A 15668-nucleotide genomic window follows, 5' to 3' on the forward strand; every position below is an offset into this window, starting at 1 on the left:
CTTTAATTTTATCACAACAAAGCTGCATTTTCAGTATTTTGTAGAGATACTGTTTTACCAAGCGTCTCATTTGGGAACCCAAATGTACTCCAACACTGTTTTTAATTTAGGGTTCTGGGCTTTCTGGGATGTGTAGAGTGTTTAGAGATAATCCGTTGAAGTTGCTTTTGTAAAAGGAGATTCATATATGTTCTGCTGCATTCTAGCTTTTGTAAAGGATTCTGTGGACTCCTTGGGTTTTTAGTGCTTGCAAATTGGAGAAGCTTGGAAAATAATGTCATAATATTGGAAATTCATCATAGTTCTGCGGAATTATTTGGGTTAGAGCAGACCTGGAACAACACAGTAATTTCAGTAAAGAGAAGTATGAGACATTCTTGATTCTGATACAACGATGTTTATATCTTTCTGCATTACTAAATAGCCTTCTCAGTGATAAAGCAAATTTTTGAAGTATTCCTGATTTATAAAACTAAATTTAAAAAAACCCCAAAACCTCAGACAGTGTGGAAGATCTGTGTACATCTTGGCTTGCTGAAGCGTCTCAGTTTCTGTAAACCAGACTACCACCTTGTACTTTGGAGGCTGTAGAAAATAATGAAAAAGGTCTGATTTTCACCTTCCTCTTGCACAAGTTTTACAGCACCTTAACTCCTTTCATTTCAAGGGGATGATACTGGATTTAGGGAAATTTCTGGTTAGAGCTAGACTTGACCCATCTTGAAGGAATCCAGGACATTTTTACAGTTACTCTTCATTTACAGAGATCTCATGCACTGATGGTCTTGCAAACTAAAAATAAAGCACATCAATAACAGGTATGGTTTTGCTTGTGGGCTCTTCTTGGGCAAAATCTGATGCCTCAGAAGATCTGTGACAAGCTGAGTTCCTTCAAGCAGCCAGGTCTGTTTTGAAGGCAGGGAAGTACCTGTGCATCTGGCTTGGGGGATGGTGGTGGTGTGGAAATTGGGTAGTGTTTTTTCCCTACCTGGTATGGTCTTAAGTCTAAAAGAGGAATGACTGAAAAATGATACCGTGGGCTTCTCTGCTAATAGTCATTGAGCAGTGTCGAGGTTTTTGCATTGTACTACTGAAAATGTTTTTTTAACTGCAAGAATCATAAATGTCTTCAGATCAAAGTGAGTGTTCTGTTTTGTGCCTCATGGTCAGTGTTAATCCTCTCTTTATTAACAGCTGCACAATGCCATTGTCTTTGAATGTGACTAAAAACATGATTTAACCCTGGTGGGAACTTGTGTAACTATTCTAATGATCTGATAGCTGGATTGGACTCCAGTTTACTTTCTCATGGCCTTGAAAGCAGCTCGGAAGTAGTTACTAAAAGTAAGTTGATACCAGTGGGATCCATTCTGGGATGGATATGTTGAGAATGTGCTGTTTAATATAGCCAGTTTTTGAAGTCTAACATGGTTTCAAAAGCAGCTGTTAATTTAAATAACTTGCAGTCTATAAAATGACATTCCAGCCCATAAAAAGGTAAGGCTTTTTGCCAAGGTTAGCAATGCTTAGTTCCTTAGTTTGCAGAAGAAATGTGGCAAGCCTTTTAATGATGACTTTTTTTTTGTCCTGGCTTAGGACTAAATATTTAATCAGTCAGTTATAGAATACTTGTTGATTTCAAATCATTTTAATTTATCTAGTGTTTTTCCCCCCCTAGGGATTCTACAAATGAAACTACTGCACATTCAGATGCTGGCAGTGAGCTTGAAGAAGCAGAAGTCAAAGGAAAAAGAAAAAGGGGCCGTCCTGGCAGGCCTCCAGTATGTGTCATTTAGTTTTGTTTTGTTATGCATCTATTTAAAATTGACTGCAAACTGTTTTTCATCTAATCATCTTGTGGTCACATAAATAGGCTTTTAATGAGTCCTATGTCAAACTTCATGAAGACTTGTAGCATGAAATATTTATCATATTGATATACAAACAATGTTGGGAGTGTTTAAAAAGGGACATAAAAATGAGCTCATAATAGTTATTATTTTTCTTTCACGAGCTACTTACGTGAACATTACATTTTTGTTGTTATTGTCATATTACAACATTGTTCCAGACACGGGAATAATCTCAGTAAGCGTGACCACTTTCTGGTTTGAAAGTTGTAATGAATTTTAAGTGACAAATGACATTTGAGCCATCCTTCAAGTGACTGATAATCTCTTAATGTGAACAGAAGAGCTGCAGTGTAGTATTGCCTAAATGCCTCAGAAGTTCTATTAACACACTTTAAAAATTCATGTGACTAACATACACTGTGTCCTACAGATAGACTGGGAGCTTCAGCCTATTCTCTAGCATAGTGCAGCAGATGCTGTTGCTGTCTGCTGTGTAAGATTTGCTGGTCTTTGCCTGTTGCTGGCCCACGAATGGGAAAGTACAGAATTCTGTTACATGTAGTATTTAAGGAGTCTTTCTCTTCTTTTTTTTTTCATTTATTTTGTAAAATAGCCAATATATTTGGAAATACAGAAAAATTTCTGTGTGTCAAGTTGTCCTTCGTTTTAGTTCTTCAGGGTCATCAGACATTCTCTTGATTATGTCACTTGAAGTACACACTATGGAATAAGATTTTGGGTGGGAAGTTCTGTGTGTATGTTATTAATGGTTTTGATTCTCCTCTGTCTGCGAGTACACACCCAGTATGAGTGTGCTACATATACAGCACTAGTAGATTGAGAGGTTTGGGGTTTTTTTCACCCTAAGACCTTCCACCCTAAGTCTAACTACTTACATGAGTTGGTGCATCTGTAAGAATGGACAGAACCATGTGTTCCTCTCAAGCACACTGGCCAAGGTGGAGCAGACTGCTCCTTAGTATTGGTTTTCAGTTTGCGTCACGGTTTCTGGCCTTACTTTGGGAGCCAACATTTTTAATCCTGGGCTTTTCTGCACATGTCATCTTCCTTTTCAAAAGCTTTTGAATGTTTCCTGTGATGGCATGTATTTTTCATCAGATGGACAGTTTGCTCACAAACATGGAGCTTCTTCACAGGAAGCTGTAAAGCAGCATGTACAGAGAACCAGTGATCTGTTTATATAACCTGTAAACAAAGGGCAAATTCAGAAATGAGCTGAAGAATATCTCCTTAGTAAATCTATGAGTTTTTGCAGATCTAATAAAAAAAGAGGATGGTGTAACCTGATTGTAACCCAGAAGATTGTCAGAATGTAGGAATTTAAGTTAAAACAACACTCATGGTATTTTGTACCCACCACACAGTCACTGGAAAGGAAAGGTTATGAAAGGTGTTTCTCATCCCTCTATTTGATCTTACTAATAACTCCTATGGGAATATTTGCTGAGGCACTCTAGTGGTCCTGCTGTCAAGTTTCTACAGGAGCCAGTTGCTCTTGTTATACTTAGATCAACTCCAGGCTCATGAAGTGTCCGTGATTGTAAAGTGACGAAGATACAGAGGAAGCGGCCATTGCTTCGTACATAAAATGGTGGGCTGTGAGCTGTCCGTTGCTGCAAAGGAGCAAGACCTTAGGGTTATCAGATGATTCCATGAAAGCATCATCTTAATGCTCAATAGAGGTCAAAAAACCCCAAATCCAGTCTTAAAACTCTGAGGAAAAGAATAGAGAACAAAACAAATACTGTGTCCTTTATAAAACTGATTTGCCAAAATTTGGAATACTTTGCACAGTTCTAATTTTTCTTCCCCTCTTGACCTCTGCTCCAAAACCTCAAGCAGGGTGTATTAGGACTGAAAAAGGTTCAGAGAAGAGAAACAGTTACGGTAAATCATGGAATCAGGCTGTGAGGGACCTCAGGCAGTCTCATTGCAACCTCCTCCTTAGAGCACGCTCAGCTTTGGGATCAGACCACGTTGCTTGGGGCGTTTCCAGTCTGGTCTTGAAACCCACCCAGGCTGGAGACTGTACAGCCTCTCTCAGCAACCTGTTTCACTATTTCATGAAAAATTTCTCCATTGTAGGTGATCAGAACCTTGCTTGCTTCGGTTCATGACTACCATCAGTTGTCTTCCCACTGTATGCTGCTGCAAAAAGCCTCACAGGGCACGTGTTCCCAGCCCCCAACTCTACTGATAGCCCTCTGCTGAACTTGTTCTAGTTTATCAATATGTCTCTCGCATGGAGAGGCCCAATACTGGGCATGGTGTTCCAGATATGGGCTAAGAAACACAGAGTAAAAGGTTATAATCACTTTCCTTGGTGTACTGCTGTGTTCCTCTTTGTACTGCTGTTGGCCTTTGCTGCTCAGGCACATGGCTGTGTCATGCCTAGTTTGCTGTCTTCCAAGACCTTGAGGTCTTTTCCACAGAGCTGTTCCCTGACTAGCCAGTCTCCAGTCTGTGTTGGTGCAGGGATTTATTCCTCTGCCAGGGGCAGCTCTTTGCATTTGTCCATGTTGAATTTTGAGTATACTGTTAGCCCAGTCCTCTAGACTGTCAATAGTAGTCTTGCCCTTGATGTCATTAAGCAGTCTCACAGCCAGTTTGGGGTCATCTGCACACTTGACAGGAGCACACTCATCCCCTCTGGCTGTCTGATAAACATGGGAAACTGGACACATTCCAGTTAGACTCCTGTCATACTTCCACATCGCCAGCCTCCGGGTGGAGGATGATCTGTTAACCACCGTGCTCTGAGCCCAACAGTTCAGCCACTTGTCCACCCATCTAGCTGGCTGCCTGTCCAGATCACAGCTTCCCAACTTGGATCTGAGGCTGTTGTGGGAGACTGTTGAAAACCTTGCCAAAGTCAAGATAAAGGCCGTGTATTGCTCTCCTCTCATCCACAAGTTCAGTCATTTTTGCTACTGTTTTTTGGGTGACTTGACCAAATATATATGTTTGGATACACAATCAAATCCTGCCTTCGTAATTGATACTGCAGCAACACAAAGGCATAAATAAGGTGGTTCTACAAAAAAGTGACCAAAAAGGAAAAAGCCACTTGGTGTCTAATATACTTGAGGAGAAATACAAACACCTGGGAAAGTCTAATCTAGGCGATTATAAATTTGTAACATTATTTGATATTAAAAGTCAAGGACTTAGTAATTGAGGTAGTGACTTTGCAAACACTGTTTTTCACTTTCCCTTCTCCTCCACATTGCTCACCTATCCATGTTGCTAACCCATCCACTTTCCTCAGGTGAATTAGCTGTTTCTTACAGGAGGTGCAACTCTGACATTTCTCCCCCACTCCTCTGTCCACTAACACTTTTATTTCCTCCACAGGTGCCACCTACCTTTACTCTCAGATGTGAAACAGATTAAAATATTTAGTTAAATTCAGAGCTGTTTCTCTTAACTGATACTTAGCTTTGATGTTTTGCATTTCTGTTCTAGACCTGAAGAAAGGCTTTTCTGCCCAAAGGCTCTTCTGGTTTTTTTGTGGTTTTGTTTTTTTTTTTTTTTCCTAACTAAAATATTATGGTCTAGTAAGATATGATCTCACCCTGCAAATGCTGATTTACTTATGTCCTTGGGCCTTCACAGCTACAGTGACGTATCTGCCATAAACATATCGATCTCTTTTGGAAAGAGTTTACTCTTCCGTGCTGTGTTGTCTAGCTGCATGGTTCTATTACAGAGCTGCACAGAATGTACTCCATCAAATACCTGTATGTATTTAAATAGGTTTCTGTTGTAGTGTTACAGAATGGAGTTGACCTTCTATTAGAAAGACAGACTGCTACTAGAGGATTTTGCAAATATTTTTCCCAAAGAAGGACATTCCTCTTGGCAGATTTGAAACTTTTGTAAGGAGATGGTCCTCATTTGAAAATTTGCCATTTGTAGCCAATACCTCTTCACCTGACAGAGAACCTTCATGTTTTGGAGAACCTTCTTTTCCTGAAAATGCTGCTTTCCAAGTTGCCCCTCCACTTCTGTCAGAGATTAGTCTAATGAGCATTTGACTGAGTAGCCAGTGAATTTGCAAAGAAGTTAAGTGCATTGGTCCTTCACAATAACTCTCGCAGTCTAGTCTGATTGTCCTGAATTCACCAGCCCTTGCAGTAAATTTAGCAGGAGCTGCACCATGTCCAGCTCTAGCAATGACAAAGGCTGCGGCTGGCCTTCCCCTTGCCCGTGTCCGCTTCAAAACATGGAGTCCTGTAGACCAGATGCCTGTGGAACGACTGGCCAAGAGGTGACTGTCCAGTCAGTGGGATACTTTGGTGCATGTATTTATGTGGTACTGTACGTGAGCATACCATCTGGATATACATTCAGTGCATTGTGTGGGGTGTATTTACAGAGTGACCTGTAACAGTCCTCTGGTTGAAGTTGCTGAGTAACATTGGCCAAAAATGCCTTTTCTGTCTACTGCATTATTGAACTATACAGGTATGGATGCGCTCTCCTGTTCTAGGTGGCAGATTTGAAAGTCCGGGGGCTTATGATGCAATGCAGCTTTCACATTAGTGAGCTGGGGCTCGGCTCCGTTATTTATCTATGCTTTTGTGTCTCCTCTCTTGGATCAACGCTCTCTGTTCAATGTTGTTGGTGTGCCTTATTTGAACCTGCCTGGCTGTACCTTTCCAGGACCTCAGAATGGCTTGGCTTAAACCTCAGCTGTTAGACGTTGAGGGAGCAGAAGAGATTTCTGGCTGTATTTCAGCTCTGAAATAGGAGTAGACAGATCAGCCTGTTTTGACTCGGAGGACAAGAAGAAATGTCAGTCTGTTCGAGAGGTGGCAATTCTGAGATCTCTGCTGGTGTCTCTCTCATCCCATACTCAGGGCCACAGCATGCCTTTCTCCCACTCCTCAGATCTTCTATTAAAGCAAGGTGGAACAAGACACTTCTGATCCTTTTGTCTCCAGTGCAGACTGTACAGTTTTGCTTTCAGGTCCTTTTGTATTTTCTGGTATGGGGGAGACAGACCACGATACCTTATCTTTGTATTCATATGTGAAATTTCAACTTTGCAGCAGACTCTTAGCCTAACTTAGTCCTGTAGCACGGATGATAGATACGGCAGGGGATGGAGTTTTCCTTCTAGTTCCAAATCATACATGTCCTGATTAATAGCAGGAAGGAATCCTCTTGGAAGAATTTCTTTTCACAGCAGTCGAGGTTTGTGGTCTGGTGTGACTTCCGTCAGTGTCCTGTTTCAGCTTGCTTGCCTGATGTTTTAGGTTTGTCTCTTTAAACTGAAGTGAAGAAGCCTTGCTGTAGTTCTATGGAAATGCAGTGCACATGCAGCCAGTATGTGAAGGCTTCTCTGTCCTGCCACTTGTAGCTTCCTGGTGGAGAAATCCTAATGGCATTAGAAGTTTTCCTTTTAAGCTTTTGGTGGGATGGTCCTTGTATTTTTGGCAATCTAATCTATTCTTCATTTTTCTGTGGACATTAGTCTTTTTTTGGTAGCAATTGCCTCAGCTAGAAGAACTGAAGTGATTCAAGCATTTAAAGCAGACTCTCTTGATTCTTTAAGATGACTTTTAGAACTCTTGCTATGTTTCTACATACGGATAAAAAAAAAAAGCAACACCACCCCCCAACACTGCCTCTGCTTTTTTTTTTTGTAAACTGTATTTGCTGCAGCTGGAGCAGCTTGTATAGACTGGATGTTAGGGGGCCTGCATCTGTCTGTATTTGTGGGGTGGGGGTTTTCACGGGGAGCACCTTGTTTGTTTCTGTCATGAAAGAAGTCTAAAGGGCTGGCAGTTTGAATCAAGAACTTCTTCCAGGACAACCATGATGATGTTACGAAGTGTGCGGTAGCCTTCTTTTTTTAATCAGGATTAATTCAGAAAGATCTCAGACATTAGCACTCTTCCGCTTACCACGAGGTTATAATGCAGAGGCCTCTCAAGAGAATGATGCCTTTGAGAGGTAAGTTCTTCAGTCTTACTCAAGTGGAAGGTTAAAAAGCTTCTTCCAGATATCTTGAGAAATGGGGTATTGCTTTAAATTACTTATGGTACAAATGCACATAGAGGCCGTCATTTAAGGCAGCGGGTTAGGTGGCGTTACTGATGTGTAACACTTTTACTGTCTTTATTTCTTTGTGAAGTGCATCAGATCAACGTGGGGAATGTTAATGGAAAATGTCAAGCCACTTTCATTTTTTTTCACTAATTCACTAGTGGGTGAATAAACTTTTGCTGTATTACTTGATTTTACAAATGTGGATCACTTTTTTCCTTCACAATCATTTTAAAGACGTGAAAGGAGAAGTATTATTTAGCTAATTTATTGCAAAATTCTGAATTGTCATCATTTTAGTTGAATTACAGTAAAAGTGACTATTTTGTTTCCTATTTGCCATAGTTTAAGTGTTAAAGCAACAGGTAAACAATGTGGTCATCAATACAGCCATTTTAGAGTTGCTTCCATGGCACGTTCTGGATCTTCTGAATTTCTTAATGCTGGTGTGTAGAAGTCCTCAGCTTTAGTTGTCAGTTGAATTTACTGCACAGATCTGAAAAATCATTAGTAACTTCTGGTTTTATTTGGCAACTCAGTCCATTCTGGCACCACTACCAGTCCAACTGTTAGTTCTGGGTCTGAGACTGAGAGCACAGATTTAACTGCTGCAGGCTCACAGCTCCAAGCAGCACCTTTCTTGGTGCCTGATTAAAAAGCCGCAAGCTTTCTTACCTTCTTGTGCTGCTCTGTCCCTCCCTCTGGTAGTCCTAATTCGGCTCAGTGTTGGCTCTGCTGTTGCAGCGGATGCCTGTGTTACGGAAATCGTTACAAGGATTAATGAATACATTTAGATACAGTATTGCTAACCAGCTTGCCTTTTCTGTGACATTTCAGAGTGCCCTCTCATAAACAGGGAAAAAGTTCTGAGTCTGGAAAACAGTCAGTTCTTACCCACCTCAGGATTCTGACAGACTGACACTTAAAAAGGAAAAAAAAAAACCAAACCAAACACCTATGCATGACTCTCAGTTTAAGGGGGCTTTAGGTAGAGGCACGAAATTTCTGTCTGAAAGGGTGTAGAGGGGCAAGCAGTAACCACAATTGTTGTTCCTGTTATGAAGCGGAGGTTCTGTTTTTCCTGGGTCTTGAAGACCATTTGGCGCATCCTCACAAGAGTAGACTTGCTACGGATTCACTCTGATCTTATGATACATCACATCTTACACCTGTGATGATCTGACAGGTTTACCGGCACCACACTCATCCTTGGGCAGGGCTGTTTCTATGTGGAAGCTCTTCATGGCATTGGAGGATGGAGGTTTTTTGTGTTGAGCTGAAGGACCACCCTTTCCTGTGAATGCAGGTACCTCTCTTTTGGGATGCAGGGCTACCTCTCTTTGGCATCGTCAATGCCAAATATAATTTTTAGATTTGTAGCTTGACTTTGCAACTCCACTTCCAAGAGCACTCTGTCTCTGCAGATATTCCACAGATATTCTGTATCATGAAGGTGTCCTCTTTGCATTTCTATGGATGTACCAGTCAATGCTTTTCCTCCACTTGCTCCAGTGGCGTTGGATGTCTCCATCCTGGGATAGAATCATAGAATACCCAGTTGGAAGGGGCCTCAAGGATCATCTGGTCCAACCTTTCTTGGCAAAAGCGTGGTCTAGACAAGATGACCTAGCACCCTGTCTAGCTGAATCTTAAAAATGTCCGATGTTGGGGAATCCACCACTTCCCTGGGGAGATTATTCCAATGGCTGATGGTTCTCATTGTGAAAAATTTTTCTTCTGAAATAGGGTTACCTGCTCACCTTTGTACTCAGAGGTGGGAACCTGTATGAAGCTCAGATCTGTCAAGATGTCCTGCCAAGTTTTTTGCTGCAATTTCAGGGATGCTACATGCAAGTAGTGTCTGACAACAGCATTGTAATCCTGCATGTTAATGAAGAAGATAATGTCAGTTCCTCACTTCCGTGCCTTGTGCTTGCAAAATTTTATAATTAGAGTACCAGGCAGTTGCTGGAGGCTGGAGGACCTACGTATGACTTGCTTTCGTATTTGCACTCCAGAGTGGGACTGAGCTTGGGCTTCTTGTCAGCTGCCTGCTGGGTGGAAGTGCTCTGGAGTGGAAGTCTGGTGGACACCTTTCCTCTAGTGCCTCTCCACCTGAAGATAATGTTAATCCCTGCCTAACTCAGAAAGTTCTAGTTTTGGGTTTTCTTCAGTTTCTCAGTGGAAGATCCGTTGTCTGCTTGTTTTGTCTCTCGAGGCAGAATTCAATACAGATCCTGCATCTGGATTTAGCTACCCCAGCTTGGATGAAGAATGGCTTTTGTTAAATGAAAGACTTGGTTTCTCCACTGTGAGAGATGTTCTCATTGTCAAAAGAAAATCTATACCAGCGAGAAACTTTATTCAAGTAGACTCAGTACTGTATCTGGTGTTAATTCAGTTCCAGGATATTGAGATATTTACTTGGGCTGGAAGGATCTGGCTTGGCGCAGTAATTCTGTCAAAAGTACATCTGTCGGTTATTGCTGTACCTTTTCTGACAGATCACTGATGTTGTCACCTTTCTAATTCAAACTATGAGTCTTGGTCAAAGCACCCCCCTTTCCCTGGGATACCTGACAAAAGTGGAGTTCAAACTGAGCGCTGACGTGTCTTGTGATTACTGGTTTTGAGCATCTGTGTGCTGGTCCATAGTAGTCATGCCAGCTTAGGTGGTTTTTCTCACTGCTTTCCAGTAACAAAGTATCTTTGGGTGTGTGCATTTCACATCCATCTCCTGCTTGCTTTCCCTTGATCCTTGCAGTGTTTAGTGTCTCCCTTTGAATTAAATGTTGAGAAAAACTGAGTATAGAGGGGGCTTGCGTTAGCTTCTGTGGAGGGCATCGACTTGCTTTCATTTAGCGATACTTGTAGCTAGTGCTTATGGCTTACTGTCACCCAGATTGAATAAGCACATGGATTATATACCTCAAAAGGGTCAATTTCTCATTCTGTCCTGTTTTATTAGTGATCACGTGTCTCTTTGGAGCTCGGTAGAGCTCAAACATTTCATGTATCGATAGCTTTCTTGCTGATAAAGGCAGCTTTGCACACGTTTAAAAGTTCATTGAGGGAGAACATGTATTCTTTTCATCTTAAGTGCAGCTGCTATCCAAAGAACTTTTCACAGAGATTGTACCATTATTTTAAGCTTTCCAGCTTGCATTTGTATGCAAGTCCTTAACTGAATATTTGCAAGAGGCAGTTGCACTTGACCTTGCCCTTTTCTTTAGCTCTCTGGCCCCACCAGCAGTGATCCGTGTTAAAGTAAGGGGAAAGCTAGACTGCAGGTCTGTCTTCTGCCAGCTCTCTTCCAGAAATTACATCCCTTTCCTCTACAGGAAAATTCTTAATATGTTTGCAATTGGAAAATGCAACCAAAAATGTTGACTTTGTGTTCTTTATTAAAAACTTTAATAGAAACTGGCTGACAGTATACTGAATTAAATAGTAACCTGATGATATTGTCCTATATATAATCTTCGAGCTGCTTGCATGTTGTTTTCTTTAACATAATTCCTCAAAATAGCTAAATTGTTCTTCGGATAATGACAGCTTTTGCTTTTGTCTGCATGACAGTAGGGAGAAAGAATATAATATGGAAGTAAGACCATAGCAGGAATCTTATCTAATTTTCTCCAGAAACTTCTTTTTTTTTTTCGCATAAGGTGAATTAAATTCAGAGTAAACTGTTCACTAGGTGACTTCTTACAAGTAGGATACCGCCTGATTATAAGCTTGAATAATCTAGAGAAAATTTACATTAAATAATTTAGATCCACAGGGAAAATGTTTTAACTCATAAAATTTTGAAACAAGGGGCTACTATGATGCGCTACTAAATATGGCTGTATAAATTTAGTGATTTAATATGAGTGGAGTTGAAGAGCTGACGCTCTATGTACACAGTTTCTTATAAAAGTTATGTAAAAATGAAAATACAGAAAATGAATGTTAACATGACAAGAGTGTTTTTAATAACTTACTGTCTTCCAAAGATCATTAGTTAATCTAAAAGTTTATTTTGTGTGCCAGCATGAAACACTTTTGCTGTTCTGTCTGTAATTTGCTAACATTTGTCTAGTTTTAGTCGTGTTGTCGACTATCTATGTAGATTTAGATTAGATATAAGAAATTCTTTGCTGTGAGGGTGGTGAGGCCCTGGCACAGGTTGCCCAGAGTAGCTGTGGCTGCCCCCTCCCTGGCAGTGTTCAAGACCAGGTTGGACGGGGCTCTGAGCACCCTGGACTGGTGGAAAGTGTCCCTGCCCATGGCAGGGGGTTGGAACCAGATGATCTGTAAGGTCCCTTCCAGCCCAAACCATTCCATGACTCCATGATTCTATCTGTTTGTGTTGAAGAAGACTAATACGAGTGTTGACATGACATGACAGTGGCTTTTATGTTGTTCCTCAACAACTACTGATAAATAAAAATATATGTACCTGACTAGATAAAGCTGTAAGCAACCTGGTTGTATTTCACAGCTGACCGTGCCTTGAGCAGGAGGTCAGGCTGGAGACCTCCTGAGATCCCTTCCAGCCTGGCTTATTCTACGATACACTTGTGTGTATATACATGTGTGAGTGTGTAAATGTGTGTGTAAGACTTATGCATAATTTATAACGATACATTGAGTGATTTCAGATATAGCTATAATATACTTTCATTCTGCTGGTTTTCTTTGCCCAGTCTGCCACTAAGAAACCTCGGAAGTCTCCAGCAGACAAGGGTCGTTCTGAATCTGGAGCCAGAGGAGCAAGTCGTGGAAGAGCTAATGGCCACCCTCAGCAGAACGGAGAAGGGGACCCTGTCACTTTGTTTGAAGTGGTTAAGCTGGGGAAAAGTGCTATGCAGGTAAAATAACTAATTGTGTTACCCCTTCGCAATTCAGTATATCCTGACTGTAGTAGTTCAGTCTAAGCTACGCTTCTGTAAACAATTGTGTTTTTTCATAACCAGTATTAGTTCAGTAGACTGTCTGTGTATGATAAAGTAAGGAACAGAATATGCTTTGATTGAGTTGAGGACTGTTGTACATACGTCTGAAAGACAAAAGAGATTAGAAATTCTTGTATTTCAAATTCTCCGTTATTTTGTTCATTATTTCCAAATTGAAAATACATGCTGGTATTAAGCAGTCCATTAAACAATACCCTGCAATAAATTTTATATGAGGAAAAAGTATGTGAAATTAGTAGTGGATCCAAGGCTTTTTTTGTTTACTTGGTTGGGTTTTTTTCCCCCAAAAAAACGCCTGCTGACACAAGCACTTTTGAGTACTTTGCATTGCAACTTGCATTCTTCTTGCTGTCCCCACCAGACCAGACTACCTCTGTGTCTAGGGGACAAAGATGGACACATCCTGAAGACGAATTTTTCATTGTAAGCTAAATATCTGAGATACTTGTGGTGAAACACCTCTGGAAGTGTTTCTTACTCCTTTATGTTTTGATCAGTTGCAGTGGTCTTGCAGGATTTATGGGACCAGATGAGTCCCAGCTCAAGAACCTCTATTGATTATTGTTTTTGACAGTAGTTGTATGCTTTTAGTAAGCGACTATGCTTCAGGTATTTTTTTTTTGGCACTCGAAGGAGAAACGATGGGCCCAAAACACTGTTCATCTGGTGCAGTGCAAAGCCAACGCTCAGTCCTACTGAAGGGTTGCTTAAGCAAACCTCCTTTACTTTGCATTTCAGCAAAACAGGACTCATGCAATATCAATTAGTTTATTTTGATGTTGTGGTGCTAACCAACATGAGAAAATTACAAATTAGGAGTCCCGTTTTCAGTGTTACTTGTAGCATAGCTAAAAACTAAGTCTTCCAAAGAAATCTAGTCTTTCAAATGAGTGAAAGCTGTTGAAAATGTTCTCTTGGTCTGAAGTCTGTGGAAGGTCTGAGGTGTAATTTTAAAGAAGTAATAAACAGAAAGAAAATGAGAGGTTTTATTCTTCGTAATTGCTATATTTACAGTTATTCAGGATTGACCCTTCTTTTCTAGTAGGTGAAGACAGAACAAATTTACTCCTAACAGAGCTACAGATTCCTTGTGCCTCTTCTTCCTACATGTTTTAAGTCAGGGCTTCCAACTTTGCTTGGTTTTCAACACTTCTTCAAATTTCATTTTTGGCAGGATTTGGGGAAACATCTGGAGTCTATTTTCTGGTTTTACTGTGGTGCAGAACATACAATATGCTTTATGCAGTACGTTTGTCTTAGAGTTGCTGGTATTTTCAGGAGCCAAATGAAAAGAAATGGGTGATTACTTTGATATTTGATGACTGTATGTATGGAATTGACTTTGATACATATCATCTATTTCGAAAGAGATGCCATCAGAAGTCTTCTACAAATGAAATTCGAAAAAGAAATTGTCTACATGTTTGTGTTAAGAAATCTTTGATATTCAAATACAAAGGAATTGTTCTGAGAAATTTGTTATTTGTATATGCATATGTAGATGTGTGTGTCTGTGTATTTGTATATATGCACGTGCACGCACATGCTTAAAATGTACCCATCCTACATATTTGAGGAAGAACTAGACAGCGCATTTTAAGCAGTGAAGAAATGCTAAGCATATAGCAAAGGAATAGGTAAGTTTCTCTGAAGGTCTGGGATGCAAACAACCATAAGTGGCTTGAGCCATGTTTGGGAGCACCAATCTTAATTTCAGGAGTGTGTGTCGCTTGTGCACCTTTGAAGATTTTATTACTGGTAAAAATGTTCCAGAATAAAAGAAATTAAAAAAAACCCCAACCCTGTAGTGGGAAAGAAGACGCAATTAAAATGTGGTTTAGTATTTTTTAACTTGCAATTGTGGACAATAATCCTATATGAAACCAAGGTTCTATGAACCAAATTTATCAGCGTTTTTGTACTTTTAGCTTAGGGATTTTGATGGAACAACTGGGAGTGCTTGGCATTTTTGATTTTTAGTGGTCAATTTTAGTAGTTTTGTCAGTATTGCCACTTTCCAGACAAGTGCCATATATTTGTATTTGTCAGAACCTACGATTTCTCAATATTTAGTTCTTTCCCTGTAATATGAACCTACATTTTGCTATAGCGCTCTAAAGTTTACTTCCAGCAATGAAAACCCAGAAGAATTCAATTAGTATATTCTGAGATTACCTGGGAATTTTACTTCACGTGCCTTCATTTCTGATCTACCTGCTCCTGCTGTTTGCTCTCAGGACTTAATCTTAGTTGCTATATTTTTTCTGGCTTTGTGTTGCCAGCTCATGGAAGTCTGTAGCTGAATTCAATTCTCACTTCTTTTAAGTTTGTCCTGTATTTTGGCTCTCATAGCAGGATTCATTTACTACTTCTCTTCAGGCTTATTTCTGTTTGGTTCTTCCAGGGCAACTAGGTTAATATTTTGTATTTCAAGTACACATAACTTCAGAACAGCTCTTTGCATATAAATCTTTGCCTCTATTATGAAGTCCTAGTTGTGTCGGTCAGTGTTAAGTCTCATCTGAACTCTATAAATCAATTTGATACCCACATTAACGTGGTATCGGGTTGTTGTCATTGTGTTTTAATTTGCTCTGTAACCTTTTGTACAGTTCGTTACTTCAGAAGTTTTTCTGTTGGCAACTCTCTGTGTATGACGTGTAATATGACCCGCTGTCCATGTTTTCTGCGGGTACATTTTGTTAGTTCATTAAGACTGTTCATAGAGCTTTTTTTGGCTCTATGTTTTTTTTCCTTAAGCAAATGTGATACTTTTCTG

At 40.2% G+C, this 15668-nt stretch overlaps 1 protein-coding gene across 3 annotated transcripts in view; it reads left to right on the forward strand.

The window, feature by feature from the left end:
* The window catches only part of STAG1 (STAG1 cohesin complex component), a 198063-nt gene that overhangs the window by 46363 nt on the left and 136032 nt on the right, over window positions 1–15668 (forward strand). For all 3 annotated transcript variants that reach the window (XM_075417654.1, XM_075417653.1, XM_075417652.1), the window contains 2 exons: window positions 1679–1781; window positions 12620–12784. In XM_075417654.1, the coding sequence (XP_075273769.1) occupies window positions 1679–1781; window positions 12620–12784 (268 nt within the window). The remainder of the gene's footprint in view (window positions 1–1678; window positions 1782–12619; window positions 12785–15668) is intronic.

Source organism: Opisthocomus hoazin, chromosome 4, assembly GCF_030867145.1.
Source record: "Opisthocomus hoazin isolate bOpiHoa1 chromosome 4, bOpiHoa1.hap1, whole genome shotgun sequence".
Classification (NCBI taxonomy): domain Eukaryota; kingdom Metazoa; phylum Chordata; class Aves; order Opisthocomiformes; family Opisthocomidae; genus Opisthocomus; species Opisthocomus hoazin.